Source organism: Stigmatopora nigra, chromosome 15, assembly GCF_051989575.1.
Source record: "Stigmatopora nigra isolate UIUO_SnigA chromosome 15, RoL_Snig_1.1, whole genome shotgun sequence".
NCBI classification, from domain to species: Eukaryota; Metazoa; Chordata; class Actinopteri; order Syngnathiformes; family Syngnathidae; genus Stigmatopora; species Stigmatopora nigra.
Window position 1 is genome coordinate 11,710,695 of NC_135522.1, and position 19,057 is coordinate 11,729,751.

Below are 19,057 nucleotides of genomic sequence, written 5' to 3' on the forward strand. Positions count from 1 at the left end.
GTGTGTGTGTGTGTGTGTGTGTGTGTGTGTGTGTGTGTGTGTGTGTGTGTGTGTGTGTGTGTGTGTGTGTGTGTGTTTGGATTTGCTTGTGTTTTCAATCAAATCAGATTGTTTGTGAGCTTGGTTAACACCCTGGCACTAATTTGGGATTCCCAGACTACCAGTCTGAATGAATATTACAAAAGGCGTTAAACTATAATGATAACACAATCATTAGAAAATGACTCCTATATACTATAGATGAAGTAGGGGTCATGCCCACCATCTGTCCCTCCTTTAAATCTTATGCCAGTCTAAATGATCTATACATGTACACATTTAGTAAGGTTAACCCATTTAATGCCTGAATTCAAATGTATGCATGTCTTTGGAATATGGGAGGAAACCAGGGAAAACCAATGCAGGCCCGGGAAGAACATGCAAACTCCATCCAAATCCCCCACTGTGAGGCTGAAGGATGTGTGTGCCCTACAACTATCTGGCAACCAGTCTATGGTGTATTCTGCCTTTGGACCGAAGTCAGCTGGGTTAGGCTCCAGCAAACCCTGCAAACCATGATATATGCAAGATGGATGAATGAATATTTTCATCTTGGCAATTAAACTTAATTCATTAATATTGGAAGTAAGTTACTAAACTTAAGGCAGCATCGTACAACAGACCCGTCATGTGGTGTGTCGATCTCGACAGAATGCACAAGGATTTTATAATGAATACTTGTGATGGATTTTTTTTGCCAAAAATTATTATTTGAAGTAGATTACTACAGATATATACAGCATATATTGGTTTCATTATTAGGCTATTATAAGGCTTTTAAGTTTTTGAGGCTCCAGACATATTCATCTTTTTCTTTTTTTTGTCCAATGTGGCTAATTAAACATTTTGGGTTGTCGATCCTAGATAGTAGTGTAAGTCATCAAAGCAGCAAAGCAGGCCAACTAGAATGTTTGACTCGTGATAGTATTTTTTTTTGTTTGGTCTAAGGCACTGTCTCTCACTCTTCTTGACAAAGGTCTTGGGAAATATTCAGATTTGCCTAAAATTTATAAAACCTTTCATGTTTTTTTCTGATCTGCAACAGAGTCTGCCCTGGCACTCAGTTATGGATGTGATTTCTCCCTCAAATCCGTTCTTCATTGTAATTGTGTCACTGGCCTTACAGTAGTAATCTGAACAACTTTGGTCATATGTATGTATAAATGAATATTTATCCATATCCTTATGCACGCCTCTTTTAAGGTTAATTCTCAAAATGGTGCTCAAACGTGAATAGCATTCATTGCCTACATCCTCTAGCGAAAGTGATTAAATTGTCATCTTTCTCTGGTTCTTTATTTTTTTAATTGTTCCATACTGTTAAAGTATAGTATGGCATGTTCAAATTAAAAATACGCGAATTCTGCTCCAAGATATTTTGTACATCTTATCATTCTCTTGCTGAGGTCCTTTATAGAATTGGTCAATCCTGTTGTACTTTGAAACATAAATGAGAGGCAATGTATTATTTTTGGCGCAAACGTGACTGTTTCAAACTGCCACAAGATGGCAGTGTTGTCTCTAATTTTCTCTCACTCTTGAATAGACTTCTGACCTTTTATTCATTGTCATTCCTCTTCTGAACTTCCATCACAAGGATCGCGGGGGGTGCTGGAAACTATGTCAGCTGACTTCGGGCACCCACCAGGGGACAACCTGAAATAGTAACTAGCCAATCGCCGGGCACGAGGACAACCATTCATGCTCACACTCATACCTAGGGGCAATTATAAGGCCAAAATAGAGTATTCAACCAGCCTACCATGAATCTTTGGAATGTGGGAGGAAAACGCAGTACCCAGAGAAAACCCACGTATGCCCAAGGAAAACATGCAAACTCCACACAGGAGGACCGACCTGTGATCAAACCTAGGACACCAGAACTGTGAGGCCGACATACTAACCACTCATCCACCAGGCCACATGATCACGTTTTAGTTTATGCAATTAAAAAATGTAAAAAATCTGAATGAATAAATTAAAAATAAGATATGCCTGGCGGTCATGTGTACTTCGATGCTCCCACTTGTTTTGCATACAAACACAAATGGAGCTTGTTTCTCACCAGATAGGACCTTGGTCTGCCCCTGTTTCAGTGAATTTTCCATAGGGGTGCAGATTGAGTAAGACACACAGACACAGGGTGGAACTGCACGTACAACCGAGGACAACCCCTATTGCTCACAGCTTGTGCCCAGATGTTTCCATGTGATAATTATGATGATCTGTTATCATCGGTGAGCACTACTTGTCATGAAGATGGATGGAGGAACCTTGAGCTGCCATACGTGCGTGTAAGATTGACTCAAAACACAGGCAGATAAGGCTGACAGAGGCCTTTTAGGAAACTCGGGAATTCAACTACAGGATGAGTGTTTATGTTAGTTGGTTCCCATGGGAACTTGCTGTCACGGCTTCCCGTCGATGGCCGTAAACAGAGCTGTGAGAGGAGCCTAAGCTCTGCCTAGCCCAGTGGTGTCAAACATACGGCCCGCGGGCCGGATCCGGCCCGTTTAGTGGTTTGGTGCAGCCCGGGGAAGAAAGGTGCATTGTATAAAAAAATATATGAATTTTGTTTAAAATTTGTAGTTCTTGTATTATCCGCTAGAGTGCGCAGTGTTTTAGTACGTGCAGACAACATGAAAGCAACACTGCGGAGGAACTAGGACCACCTTGACCTGGTAAAAGGTTGTTCATAATGTAAAAGGAAAATTCTGTTAATAAAAATTTTGATAATTTACTCATTCTTTTGACTAATTATTAGTATTAGTGACTAATACAAAGGAAAAAAGTGGGCTAATTGTTAGTTTTATGTAATTTTGCAATGAGTTTACTGGTCCGGCCCGCTTGATCTCAAATTAAGCTGTATTCGGCCCGCAGACCGAAGGGAGTTTGACACCCCTGACCTAGCCTTTCCTATTCCATGTAATCCCTCCTGAAAAGCTCCATGGGTGGATGTGTAGTCCTCCCACTCATGCCTCAATGTTTGTTAAAATAAGGGGCACCAAACTGTTCCCCAAAGGAGCGCAGTGGGTGCAGGTTTTCCATACCTGACAACTTGTATGTTTTATACGTATTTTATACGTTTTTTACCATTTCAAATCATGTACACCGTACACCAACTTTTGTACGGGGAATTTTTTATTATTTTTTAAAATCGCCAATATTTATGAAAACCGATCTCAACAAGACCGTTTTGGCTAAAATCCAGATAGTCTCGTAGGCTGGTAGCCAGCAACGCTACTGTCATCGATTGTTACTATGGTCACGGTATACCAGCAAAAATTATTCTCAATCGTATGTATATTTTTTGCGGTGCATACGGCAATTTGTTGCATTGTAAACTTTTTAAATTGAATATAAGACTTTGTATGCAAATTACCTTTGTTATTTCTATGACACTGTCTGATTAGCGCGTGTAAACATGCGTCGTACGGTGTTTGTAAGGTTTTTTGGGGCTTGTAAGGGTAATCATAATCATTTATATGGGCAGTTATCGACAGAGGTTGACGGGTATGGTTTTCATACCACCAGAACAGGAGGACACCTTTTGCAAGTTTAATCAGTTGATAGCAGTGTAGTGTTACTAAGTTTAGAAGACGTCGCATTGGTTAAACAGTCCGCATTGGATCGGTTCGAACAAAGACCATGATTCTTTGTGGAATAAGATGTTCGTCCGAATATGCAATGTTTTAAATGCTGATTTTAAACGGTAAATCCTGTCATGAATCTCAGTTATTGTTAGGGTTGCTTGGTTTTATGCTTTTTTTCCACACTGGTGTCTCGTGTGAGTGATTGCCCTGTGTTCAGTTGTCGTTTCTCCGCCCCTAGTGTTATTCCCTGCTTGCTCCCTCGTGTGTTTCCGAGGTGTTCCTAACCAATATTCCCTCTATTTTTTTGTTTGTCTGGGCAGAAAGACAACCTCCCTGAGCACACTGAATACCAGTGTGAGCAACATCATCATTGCTCGCTATGGGCACACACCAGTATCACACCAGCCATAAGCAGGCGCATGTCTACTACACATAAATTATTTAGTAATAATAAAATTTAATGATTAATATATATGAATGGGCGACCCGGCAGATGAGTGGTTCGCGTGTGTGCCTCACAGCTCTGGGGTCCTGGGTTCAAATCCAGGACGGTCCACCTGTGTTGAATTCTATGGGCCTGCGTGGGTTTTCTCCTAGTACTCCGTTCTCCTCCCACATCCCAAAAAGATGAATTGTAAGCTGATTGGAAACTCTAAAATTGCCCCTAGGTATGGGTCTAAGTGTGCATGGCTGTCCGTCTCCTTGTGCTCTGCGATTGGCTGGCCGATACAGGGTTCTGTCCCCCTCTCCTGGCCCAAAGTCAGCCGGGTACAGGCTCCAGCACCCCCCCCCAAGGTGAGTGATGAAGTGGATAAAGCGGTTCAGAAAATGAATGAAAAAATATCTGATTAAAACATCTTCATAAATGCCATTAGAATATGCACAAATCCGACTTAAATGTTACCTTATTTTACACATCTGTCCTTCTCACTTCTTATTCTCGTTCAAATGACTTTTCTGCTGAACGTGTCACCTGAGATTTTTAAGTTTCCATTTACATGCAATATTTTTCCATGATTTTGCTTTGATTTATTTAAGGGCTAGGGCATATTAATGAACATATTTGTATTCATGTTATTGAACATATATAAGATTGTAGCCGAGGGCTCATTTCCATTTATATTCTATTGAAAACAAACAATCACATACTAGATACACAGACAGGCACACAACCACACACACAGTAGATTTTGACAGTTCTCACCTGATTTCACCGCTTGATAAAGGGATGTAAGACATAAAAAAAAAACATAAAAGTGGATAGAGCTACTGCCACTGACTGCCGCGTAAATGGCGGCATCACCGGGAAAGGGGTAAAAAAATAAAAATAAATTAATTAAAAAATTGGATTTTATTTACTGCACGCCATATGATTACTGCTGCACAGAGAAGACGAGAGTAGTGCGCAATTGCGCATGCGCACAGCTTAGAGGGAACTCTGTCAGTCTATTAAAACCCCACTGATTGTTATGCCCTTCGGCGGATCGTCTTCTTTTGTTTGTCCATGTTTCAACGTTACCTCGATCTCTGTTACATATGCCTCGTTCCTCGCGTTCCTGTATCTCCCCTCGTCAGGTTTGGTTATGTGATTTGATTTCTAAGTATTTGTTATATTCTAAGATTCTCTTCAAGTCATTAAAGTTTCGGTTTAAGCACCACCTCCCCCGTCCTCGCCCGCTTCCCTGTGATGGGGTCCTAATTCTTCGTTACCTCTCCTCGAAGTCTTGCCAAAGACGTAACAATTATGCTCTACATCCGCACGAATCATCTCCAATCTTCATCTTTATGAACAGTGGACAGACTTTATTGAAATATTTTCATAAATGTAGTAGGTAGTAAAGTAATGGACATAACAAGCACATTTAACTTTTTTTTTTTTATAAAGGCAGATGATTTCACTCCAAACAGTGTGGTAAACCCGCAATAACTTCCTGGCATATGAGAAATCTATTTTACCATTGAGGACAGTCTTCCAATAATTTGTGTCAAATACCATAAACACAGAAACTGGGAGCATATGAGAAAGGGAAGAAATAAATCTTTTTCTCAAGCAAATAAAAAAAGTTGTGGCGCCTGTGACAAAGTTTGGCATCAAAAGAAAAGTTTGGATCCAAAGAACGTGGAAAGGTAATTGAAAAAACTGTAAATGTTAAGTCATACTTTTCTGTTTGTTTGCTTGAGTTTCATTTTTGATACTTATTTTTTTGTTTGGAACTTGCAAAGTTTTGCCTGAAGACAGAAGTGTTGTTCAAATCTTTTTTGATCAAAACAAATCATTTTGACATGCCGATTGTGACCAAGCATACTGGAAATAGTTGAAGTCATAGCAACATGCAAGTCAACAAAATATTGCTCTGTGTAATTATATTTTTGAATGTGCGCATTATTTATCAAATATTCTTTATCGATCTTTGAATATCTCCAGCAGCTGTTTGTTCTGATACAAACTCTAATACGGAGACATGCGCGGTAAATATGGTTTGTTACGACATATTGAATACGTGTTTTCCTGTGCTCTGATCAGAATAGGAATGGACACAGACCACCCTTCTCGTTAGAATAAAATCTTATTCAAACGTCATCTAGTCCATTTCAATTATTCTGGTATAATTTTTTTTATTTTATCCCGATCAAGCTTCTAATCCAACTAATTGTGTCTATATAAACGCAACCACTTTGAATGACTGGATCCATTGCAAACGTGTTGGGAATTATTTTTTGAAATATTTTCGTAAATGTGAATTTTTACCACTAGCGTAACGTTCACGGATTTTGTAACTCTCATACGTATCTGAACTGTGAACTTTGTTAATTGGATAAAAACAAAGATGTATCATTTTTGTAAAAATTAGAAATGTGATGTTTTTTTACTTTAAATGAATGAGGCTTTATTTTTTGGCATGTTTGTTCTTAGCACATTTTGAACATTATGGCCAAACCCGAGATCGAGCCTGCCAAGGGTGATCAACACAGCCCAAAAGACCACACAATAACACACATTCGATCAGCCTTAACAACTATTGGGATGTGCTGACATGGTAAACACATGTATCAAGGTTACTCGCATCTGACCAGGCAAAGCACGTTTAACTACGGTAAGATGGCGGTGCACTGAGCGAGCAATGACAGGCACAAGTGACTTTTTTCCCAATTTTCTGCAAGATACATTTTTGTTTGAATCTTATTCATAGACATCAAAAGAAATTTTCTCTATTTTGGAAATTAATGATCGTATTGGCCGCATTGTCTTGCGTTTTGGCCTTTCGTCTTTGTCTCTCGTCTTTGTAATCTTGCAGTTCCGTGCATTGGATTGGATTGGATAACTATTCATCCCGTATTCGGGAAATTTCATTGTGGGAGTAGCAAGAATACAGTAACAGGAATGGGATAGTTACATTTAGTTACAAGTTAGACAGTACAGGCGCAAAGGCCGCAGAACAACAAAGAAAAGCCGAAAGCGCTAAGAAAAGTATATGAGATCATTAAGAACCTCCAAATCATTAAGACAGAAATAGCAAAAACACAAAACGAGCCAGAGCGGACGGAGCTACCACCACCGGCTGACACTTGAGTGGCGCCACCTTAGTTGCGGTAGCAAAAACGGATACAGACTCAAGAAAAAGACGTTGTAGAGTTGGATAAAATGGAACCACGCGCAGGAAGTCTTCCACAAGATGGGGAACTAATGCAAACTGTGACCGAGGTAAAGAATATACAGAGTCACTCTTTCAAGCATAGCCACACAGTTCCTCAGTAGTCTGGAGCTGAAAAAGATAGAAGCAGAGTAGAACCCCTTGATCCGTTTCCGGTCTGGTAAGTGCCGACAGCTCTTCCATGTTATCCTATGATGGAATGGTTGGTCTGAAGTGTAGCTTCTCCCGGCACTTTTGTCCAGCTCCGATTTTCCGACATCATTTAGGTGTTGCCCCTTCTGCTGCATATTGTAACAGGTAGTCCCATGTGTATAACAGCGTAGGCATGGCTGAATGGTTCCAAAAAAGAAGTATCAGAAAGAAGCTAGGCTAACAGAACAAATTAAGTTGTAAAAACATTAAAGTAAAAAGTATAAAGTACAAAGTAAAGTAAAAAGGAATGTATTAAGAAATATTAAAATGTAATTAAAAAAAAAAGATAGAAAGGCTGTAAAAATGAAAAACAAGTAAGAGTGGACAGAGCTACTGTCATGTTGAGCCTAATTTGCGCACATATTAGCCATACCCTCAATTCAGTCATCATTTTTTGAGTGACGAATACGACGGATACGCGAGAAAATATGGTATATAAGAGAAAAATCAAGTGAGGTAGCTATGGCGTTTTAGTGCAGGTATCAAAGTGCAAGACAGAACTTCGCAGTGCTAAGACGGAATAAAGTATAAGTCTGAGAACATTCCTTATTGATATGCATCTGACATTGTTATGGCATTTTACATACGTAGAGACAGTACGTACTAAATTGAGTATTGATTAGGTACTCCTACGTGCAAAACTTGACTCATGGGAAGGAACTGTCCCCGGGTCGGTTTGTTTTGGCTGATATGGTCCTGTAGCGTCTGCCAGAGGGCAGCAGGTTGAAGAGGTGGAAGCTGGAATCTGTATTGTCTTTTATGATGTCATAGGCATCAGAAGTTGTAGATGGTGGAAAGAGGAGGTAGGGGCAAGCGAGGATCTTTTCAGCTGTGTTTTCCACCCTTTGCAGTCTTTTCCAGTTGGCTTCTGTGCAACTTTAGTCCGACACTGGCACAGCATAGGGCAGCATGATCTCAATGGCTGACCGGTAGAAAGGAAGGCGACCAGCAGGTCGGTGATGAGTTGCTCCTCCCTGAGTACTCTCAGGAAATGTAGCGTCTGCTGCGCCTTCTTGACAAGTACAGTGGTGTTTGCTGCCCAAGTGAGGTCAGCAGAGATATGAACCCCCAGGAATTTGAAAGTCTCTGCCTTTTTCCACACATTGGCCGAATATTACGGATTGCATAAAGCCCCCAAGTCAAACAATTGAAGTCAACCAAACAACGTTGACATAATTCCTTTGAGAATGATTATTGCTGATGGGACAGCGAAAAGTGATTAGCTGCTAAGAAGCCCCACTATGGGACGGCGCCCTCCAATGGTGATAAAAAATGCAGACCACTGTCTGATTGAGTGTCAGTATGAATGGTTGTTTGTTTTTTTGTATTTTTTATTGGCCGACCACCAAGATATAATCAATTGATCAGATATCAAGGTGGAAAATGATTTAGAAATTTGAAATCAATTTCTGAAATCGCCAATGAGCCCTTCTTTTTTTCAGGGATGGCGACGACAAATAATGGAAAATTATTTAGTCCATTTTTTTATGAAAATGCAGCAGCAGTATTCCAAATGTTAAACTTGAGGTGGAGGAAGAAATCTGCTATGCGAAATGGGGAATTTGGGAGCACTGAGAAGAAAAAACTAAGACAGTGCACGATATGGAATTCCAAAGAACCATTGACTTATAGTGATAATGGCATCCAAATTGTGCTAACAGAATAATTGACAGGATTGACAAAATGTTCCATATTTCATTATGAAATCATTGCGCCTACATAACGAGCTCAACCCGACAACATATGGAAATCCTATTGAGTAGACAATACAAAACGCCATTATTCACTACACAATTGCAACTGGATGATGATGCTAATCTGGCTATCTACATAAAAGAAAAACTTTATTGAATTGAATTGCATTTAATTTGGGTTAGCAGAAGGAGACTGTGCTTCTCAACAGGAAACAGACTGAAGGAGCCTGGGTGCTCAACCCAAAGTATAGAGAAGAAGCACTTGCCAATCGCAGGGAAGAGGCAAGAAGACGGACAACCATTCTCATTCGCCCTCATATATAGGAGCAATTTATAGTGTCCAATCAGTCTACCATGCATGTCTTGTGGAATGTGGGAGGAAACCGGAGTACACCGAGAAAAAGAACTTGCATTTGGACCGACCTGGATTCAAACCCAGGACTCCAGATGAGGCTGATGAACTAATGGGTAGTGTGTCCCAAGTGCTTCTTGTTTCAGCAGAAACTTCATTGGTTGAACTGTTTGTGTTGGATCACTTGAAACAAAAACCTGCACTCACACCGGCCCTCGAGGACCGGATTGCCCACCCCAGCAACAACCACTCAGCCGCAGGGCCGCCTACTTATTACTATTTATGCTATTTAAAAAAAGAAGATAAAATGAAGAAATACATTTTTTCCTTATTTTTTCATTTTATAACATTTTTGGGGGATTATGAAACTAAGTTTTTTGTTTCTTTTTTTAACATAGGAGAATATATAGGATAGCTCATTGCCTTCAATTGACAGCATTTTATTTAAATTGGAAATATTGGCTCTGATAGCTAATTTTTCATTGGTCTTGACGGCGCTAGACGTCCAGCTCCTTTTGATTGTATCTTCTCCTGGAAGATATTACGATGGAGGATATTTGACAGCTATTCGTTTTACCATCTTTTGATATTTGAGAACTAAATCCTTGAGGGATTTTATTTTCTCTCTCTGAAAGCGAGGAGGGGTGGTGCAGCTCTAAAAATAAAACATATGTTCTTAGCATTGCCGGGAGAGCAGAAGAAGCCCCTAGCGTATTGTTTTGGGATATGGGGGAGGAACTGGTCCAAGAAGATTCTGCCTGCAGAAAATGGGGTGGGGGAAGAGAGTTTTCTGTGCTGTCCTTTGAAGAACAGAGTTGGAGAAATATTGAATTAGCTGTTGCATGCAGGGGAAAATAAACTGCTTCAATTAGGGGCAAGGTTTGTAGGCATTGTGACGGTTCTCACAGTTGAAAAGGTGCATCAAAGAGAATATGCATTAATTTTTCCAGCACTCCACAGTGCCCAGTTAACTAAAGGGTTAGTTACATGCTAATATTTTAGTTCAAATGGGTTGGAACCCCACTAGTGAAAAACTTTTAAACCTTTTTTTTGTACAAATTATGATTTAATTTGTTAACCCATAACAGGCACAAGAATATTCATTGAATCCCACTTGCAATTTTAAAAAAACAGCATCCCTCTTTGAGCCATTTAAGCCAATGTTCCTTGAAGACATATGAAATAGATGGTGCCTATCTCAGATGACGTTGGGCAAAAGGCGGACTACACGTACCAAGACTGGTCGTCAATCAGTCACAGTGGACACAGAGACAGACAACCATCCCCAATCACAATCACACCATCAAAAAGTGGCAGTCAATTCCAGAATGCCTGCACTAAGTCAGGTGAAAGAACCGTATGAAAAAGATAGTACTGTGATCCTTCATGAGTTTGCGGCTTCAACATTTGTGGCTTCAATATATAACGTCTTTTTTAAAATCTTAAGTATAAAAAAAAGTTCATAAATCCATACTGAAACTCGCAGGCGGAAGACAGGATGCAAAATGGTAGAAATCGGTGGCCCGATTCTTCTTCAGCGCTGAATTGGGCGCCACTCAGCGCTGAATAAGAAGTAATATTTCACCCTAGAAGAAGAATGACCGAGAAGGAGCTCTTTGATTGTATGCTCTGTTTACTTGTATGCTTTGGTTACTTGTATGTTCTTTAGAATGATAATATACATTCGTATATTCTTGAAAATATGCACTACCCCTCTTTAAATACTACGAAAAAATTTGACTAGAATGACAGTATGTATTTCTGTTTATTCTTTTTAAAATTATCAATTTAGCTTTCAATAATAATGTATTATTTATTATGTATGATGCAAGGGTGTTGTGACGAGCTGTATGCTGGGAATCAATAAAATACATTTTCATGAGGTGAGGAGGTCATTCTAATATATATATATATATATATATATATATATATATATATATATATATATATATATATATATATATATATATATATATATATATATATATATATATATATATATATATATATATATATATATATATATATATATATATATATATATATATATATATATATATATATATATATATATATATATATATATATATATATATATATATATATATATATATATATATATATATATATATATATATATATATATATATATATATATATATATATATATATATATATATATATATATATATATATATATATATATATATATATATATATATATATATATATATATATATATATATATATATATATATATATATATATATATATAAGAATGACCTCCTCACCTCATGAAAATGTATTTTCTTGTACTTGTACTTGTGCCTTTTGTTAAATAAATATGTATGTATGTGTATGTATATATATATATATATATATATATATATATATATATATATATATATATATATATATATATATATATATATATATACACACACATACATACATATTTATTTAACAAAAGGCACAAGTACATATATATATATACATATATAAGTACAAGGCGATTACTGGTAATTAATTCCAAATTTACTGGTAAAATCAAGTGACACGTCGCTGTTGTAGCTGTCCTCGTCATTCACATCACCTTCCGCATCAGTGTCGAGTGACTGAGTGAGTTCACGTTCATCGTCGCCAGCATTTGCTCGCGCTTGCTGGAGTCGTTGCAAACCAGTCTGAATTGGGCCGTCTGACCTGAAACAATGGATCTGGCAATCCTTCGAGCCATGGAAAGCGTTGGTAGGTCCGCATTCCTTGACTAACTACATGATCTTTTGGCAGATGATCCCAAGCATCGACAATCCATTTCAGATAAAGTTCCATTGTTGGTGCACACATGTTGCCAAATTTGGCGTATGTAGCTCTTCACACGGTGCAACATCCAGTTCTCATAGAACTGTCAGACTTTGGCCTTGAATGGGGCGTTCCAGTAGACCTCGGGGGCCTGTATAAATTTGGTTCAACCTCCTGGAATCACGGCCACATAAATATGGAGCTACTTCATTTGCTTCTTGGTGGCATTGCTAATGTGACAACAGTATGAATCCCAGGTAAGAAGACCCTTGTCATCTGACAACCTTCTGAAGTTGAGAAAAAACTCTATTTCACCGGCATGCCTCTTTATCTTTCAAACTTTCCCCCGTAGTGCCGTTCAATTTGAGATTCTGTTCAATTAGAGGTGCCATTCAATTAGATGGTCCCGTTCTATTTTTCAATTCTTCCACCAATGTGCCATTTTATTAGAGGTGTCGTTCAAATAGAGGTTCATCGGGTGGAGGTTTTACGATTTACGGTGTTATGGAAATTTTAAACAAAATGTTTCAGGGGAAAACATACTCAAATCTGTTTCTTTTTTAAATTTTATTTATTTCATTGTATAGTGCAATTCTGATTGAAAAAATGCAAAATGATTATAAAATAATTGAAATTAGCATACGTCATAAAAATGTTACGGATTGGAACAGTACCGTCACTTCAGGACACGTGTTCCCAAGGCAATGTTGGAAATTGGGCGCGTCTATGACCCCGGCGCTACGGGGAGTGTAGGCTCTTGGCCAATCAGGTTGCAGATGCTATTTTAGGGGCGTGTTTTCAGATCACGTTCGCTCGATCCCAGTACGAGCATGAGTCAGGGCAACATTGGCGCTCGAAGCAACATTGAAATTCTCGAGTGTGACTTCGTAACTCTACTTCCTATATTCTATAAGCTTTGTTGACATCCCAAAAACTTTAGGGGTCACGATTTAGCTCCAGGTGCCGTGTACGGGATTGGCTTCGTGCGCTGTGGCTTAACTTCTTTGGGACGAGGTAATTCATACCGGACAGCAAAGTGGACTTCTCGAATTTCCGTGAGGGGAAGCTTCCATTCCGCGGAGTTTTGTGTCTATTTGCAAGCAGGAGACTCGCATGCTTTCCTCCATCCTCGTCGTCGGATCTCAATGGAGAATATTTCCCCGCAGAGGCGCGCAGTTTGCTTTCACTTGTGACCTGGATACGACGAGGCGACGTACATAACCCCATTTGAATGCCTTTGCGAGGTGTTTGCTGGTTGCTGTGTTGCCGCCAGGGCTTCAGTTTGCTGGGGAGGGACTATGGAGAGAAAGAAGAGGAAGAGTCTTTCGAGTTGCGCAACGAGGACGACCCTTCTCCCAAAGGACAGGTAAAGCATTAGCATTTTCTGCCCCAAACAAACCCTTGATGCTATACAATGTAGTATTGTGGATGATGTATATGGACCACTTTTCCCACAAAGCCTACTTGATGTCGTTAACTGCCATTGACAGTGAAAGAGGTCCATTCCTTTTTAAAGTGGGAGGTATAGCAGCCACCATCCCACTGCTAATGGATTGGAGTCTGCTATTGATAAACTAATAATTAGTTCCTTATGACCAATTAGTTACCAATTGATGAGAAGTATACACCTGAGTTATGACAAATATATATATATATATATATATATATATATATATATATATATATATATATATATATATATATATATATATATATATATATATATATATATATATATATATATATATATATATATGTATATATGTATATATGTATATATGTATATATGTATATATGTATATATGTATATATGTATATATGTATATATGTATATATGTATATATGTATATATGTATATATGTATATATGTATATATGTATATATGTATATATGTATATATGTATATATGTATATATATATATATGTATATATATATATATATATATATATATATATATATATATGTATATATATGTATATATGTATATATGTATATATGTATATATGTATATATGTATATATGTATATATGTATATATGTATATATGTATATATGTATATATGTGTATATATATATATATATATATATATATATATATATATATATATATATATATATATATATATATATATATATATATATATATATATATATATATATATATATATATATATATATATATATATATATATATATATATATATATATATATATATATATATATATATATATATATATATATATATATATATATATATATATATATATATATATTATATATTATATATTATGTATATATGTTTTATGTATTTGTTTTTCGTGTTTTACAGCCCCTCTATCTTTTATAAAATTACATTTTAATATTTCTTAATACAATCCTTTTTACTTTACTTTGTACTTTATATTTTTTACTTTAATGAGTGATGAGTATGTTAATACTTAAGTCCTTTTTTCTGTTTGTTTCATATGTACTGTTAACGGATGCAGTTTTTTTTTATATGTATCGTATATTGTGCTGACCCGGCCCATCTGTCAATTTTTTTTAAGTCAATGTGGCCCCCGGGCCGAAAAGTTTGCCCACTCCTGGTGTAGTAGTTCACTTACCTGAGTTTGGTGTGGACTGGAGTGGGCTTGGTTCCCGCTGGTGGCTGTCGCATTGTGAGTCTGAGTGGTCGTCAGTCTCTTTGTATGCCCTATGGCTGACTGGCAGCCAGTCTAGGGTGTAGTCTGTCTTTCACCCAAAGTTGGCTGGGATAGGCACAAGCAACCCCGTAACCCTTAGGAGAAAGTGCAGTATGGAAGATGAATAAATGATTCCATAAAAAAAGAAATGCAGTATTTTGAATGTCATAGTATTTAAATCATTACGTGCCATTGACAATAAAAATCCGATTCAATTCAACTGTAAGAACTGCCTCTGACATCTCACCTTTAAGTGCCACCGACGGTCCCGGCCGGAATGATTACTCCACGTTGATTGGGTTGGGGATGGGGAATCAATGTTTGTTCTCACACTTTCAATGGGAACCAATGGATGCCCAGCAAATTGTTCAAATGACTTTAATAGCTAAATAACATGAAATAGGCCTGAGCAATATGACAAAAAATGTTCTCACAAAAAGTCTTTTGATAATTATCACATTAACTGCGACATCTTTTCTATTTCATATTTCAAGGTTCAAACTTCCCTAAATAAGTAAATAAATTACTTTCCTCGTTCAATTATGAAAGTAACTAACTTACCTTACTTTATAAGAAAAGAAAAAAATGATATAATGACTTAAGTATTTTTGTTGTTCTGTTGTGTAATAAAGAAAAGACAAATCCTTTCTGAAAAATAATGAAAAATAAAACCTGCAGACATTTTGACACGCGTCTTTATTTTTATAATTTTGCCTTCAAACCAATAGTTGATGTGCAATCTGAAAATACTACCATAATCAACTGAAGACATCATCACAATTGGCAGAGACACCACTGTCAACCTCACACAATGTAAACTTTACTCACATAGCCATTAAAAAACAATAGGTTGAATGAACTTAATCCATTTTAAATCAAGAAGTTTGGGATTTTTGCATTTTTTTTAATAACCTTTGCATAAAATGGGGAAACTCCTTGGTATCCGTAAGAAAAGAATTACAGGCTGTCCTGAAATGAGGACCGTGGGTTAAATGTGTAAGAGGAGCTTTTTGTGCACATGTTTGAGAAAAAAGAAAGAAAGAAATGACCGGGAATCTTCCCTTGGATGTTTTAGTGGATCAGCTTTGCATTTTCCTGCATTTCATAATCAATATTTGTGGCTGTGTTATAGTCTTTTTGCCTTCACTCTATTGCTAACCATGCTAAAAATAGATGTTTGTTCCTGACTATCTTCCTCGTCTACTGAACATTGGTCTGAAACAAGCCTTCATGTTGCATCACCGCCCCCCTTCTTTGCTGTGTTTGGGTGGTATAATAGCAGTTTAAATGTATAAAAGTTGTTTAAAAGTTGTTTTATCTTGGACAAAAAATATTTGAAGATAATTATCATTATTGTTTTCATCATCCAGGTCAAACATATAGTATGGTGTTTTTGCAATTGACCCATATTTTGAAGCACACAAGTGTTCACACGTGCCTTGTGGTAATTCTCACTTTGTGACGGTGGAAGCATTTAGTGTGTGCACCTGCTGAGGTTTGCAAGCTTGGTAATCATTGTGCAATCACACATGAACACACAGAAATGCAAGCCTCAGTGTAGTATTGAAGGGATCCTTGTGTGTCCTTCTTCAAATAAAACAGCAGCCTTGTCTCCTCTGTAATGTTCATCATGTGATCAGGCACATAGAGATCCGTATTGTGCGTTGCCCCTATTCCCTTGTGAAGGGGGCATTGTTGATGTCTGGTGTTTAGGTGGTTTCTGTATGTGCCACTGTATGCCCCTTTCGTGTATAATGTACAGTATAGATGGAAAACCTCATGATAATATATGAAGCCTACATTTGAAGTAAGGCAGGAGCAGACCGGCATTGGGAAAGTGGATTTGGATTGTGTTGTAATATATATTACTGTTGTCACGATACTAACATTTTCAACTCGATATTCGAAAAAATACTTTAACATTTTTCAATATAATGACAGAAAAAAGTTTTTCTATATATACTTATGATTCTCGATGTTTTTTTTTTTTTTTACGTTTCCACAATCTTTAGTTAAGTTCAAAGCATTTCAGCTGGAAGTAGCACCATATGTAACCAATATTAATGTTATTATTGTGTATTTCTACCATTCTGTCTTTATGTGACCCTTGTTTGCACTGTCAAAGACCAGTCTGGGATCATTGCAATTTGCAAAAAAAGATTGAAAACAGATAAGCTCTACATTCCAAATACGAGGGTATTTTGCCCGTCGCCAAATGCTGTTTTGTTGAGACTGAACATACGTTGCCAAAGGTTGAAGTCTGCGTATACCTAATAACTTTGTGTTCATGTAAGAAAAAATATATATATATTACAACTTTAACCTTGTAGGTTTGGGCTTTTTAAAACAACTTTAACTTTGTAATTTGGGGCTTTTCCCTTTCCTGATAATACTTCAATATCCCAATATTGCACCAAAAGAAGTTACTGCGATCCTTCTTCACTTTGAGACTTTGCATTTTTATCAGCGATATTTTAAGTCTCAAATGTCTAAATCTACGCTGAAACTTGCAACCGGAAGACATGAAAATAGTGGAAGAAAATGGCAGACGTCAGAGCAGCGCTACATCTCTCAGTGCCGAACAACAACAACAAAAACAACACCACCAATACTTATGCAAGAAAAATGTCTCTTAAATCTGACAGAGGACTTAGACTAAAGCTCCAATAACCATTTTTAAAATGATTTTAATCAAGCAGATGGGAACTATTTTCACAGTGAGTACAGAAATAAAGTATTAACATTTTATTTATAGATTAAATTGAGAGATTAATTTTGTATAGTCTTTTCATATGCCTGTAACTGTAACATTTAATAAATAAACTTCTTGATAATTGTACTTGTGTACTAGGGTATGTCGTAATAATAGAGGTGAACCTTCTTCGCGTTTTTTCAAATTTTGCTAGATTCAGTGTATTCGTTGATACAAGCCTTGCGTTGCCAAAGGTTTTAACCCCGGAAATAAAAAAAAACCTCCGGTCCACTTAACATTTCAATATGCACCAACACTACTCTAACCTCCTAACAACTACAATTTTAATCCTACACAATGATAATGTATGACTTAATCTGTGTATTATTACAACTTTTCTCTCCTAATATTACAATGTATGACCTCATTATCGCCCACTTGATGCTGTAGGACAGTGCTTCTCAATTATCTCAATAATTTTATGTAGCAATAAAGGAAGAAATGAACGTTTAGTATTTTTCTATGAAATTCTAAGAACACCTCTGCAAAACTCCATGAGTAAACTCTTACAGAGAGCGTGCCACCGAGTGATTGTGCAATTACTTTTTACTAGTCTGGTATGTTTCTTGAGTCACAAGCCCCCATGTATTGCTTCGTGCCCCACTGGCACCACTCCATGCCCCATCCATGAGAGCCCACTCGAGTATTTCAGAAGCACTGCTGTAGGGGGTTCACCTGCCTAAGTTCAATGCGGGCTCGTGTGGGATCGATTCCCGCTTGGTGGTTGTATAATTGGCTGTGCGAATGTTTTTCCATTCCAATATTCTGTTTATTGGTGTTTTTTTCAGAGTTGGAACAAATGTATTTGTTTTTAGTTCATTTCTATGGGAAATGTTGATTTGAGATACTAGTGAATCGACATACGAGCTCAGTCCCAGAATACATTAAGCTCATATCTTAAGGTACCACTGTAATGCAATTTTCCTTTTGTTGGCGATTTATAGTTTGTCAATGTTGGATGAAAAGAGAAAAGGTTCTTTTCGACAATAATTTGTTAGTGTCTGAGCAGAACTTTGTCAAAGACATTTACCTCGATTTACGACCGTAATCCGTTCCGAGACTGTGATCGTATGGCAAGCATATCGTAGCTCAGGCGGACGTTTCAAATTGAAATGAATTGAAAACAAATTAATTTGTTCCAACCCTATGAAAAAACACCAAAAACAGGATATTGAATTGGGAAAAAAAGGTTTTATTTCTTCTAATTCGTCATGTATTGACAAAGTAAAAATAAAAAAAGAGTGAATTAATCATGATAAAATGTGTTTAATAGATGTAAAATTAGACGCATTTGGCGGAGA

At 37.1% G+C, this 19,057-nt stretch overlaps 1 protein-coding gene across 1 annotated transcript in view; it reads left to right on the forward strand.

Annotated features, from left to right (window-relative positions):
- The first annotated feature begins 13,128 nt into the window (after positions 1-13,128).
- plekhh3 (pleckstrin homology, MyTH4 and FERM domain containing H3) overlaps positions 13,129-19,057 on the forward strand; it is a 41,906-nt gene continuing 35,977 nt past the window's right edge. The window contains exon 1 of the mRNA XM_077734881.1: positions 13,129-13,688. Coding sequence (XP_077591007.1) covers positions 13,554-13,688 — 135 coding nt within the window. The 5' untranslated portion in view covers positions 13,129-13,553. The remainder of the gene's footprint in view (positions 13,689-19,057) is intronic.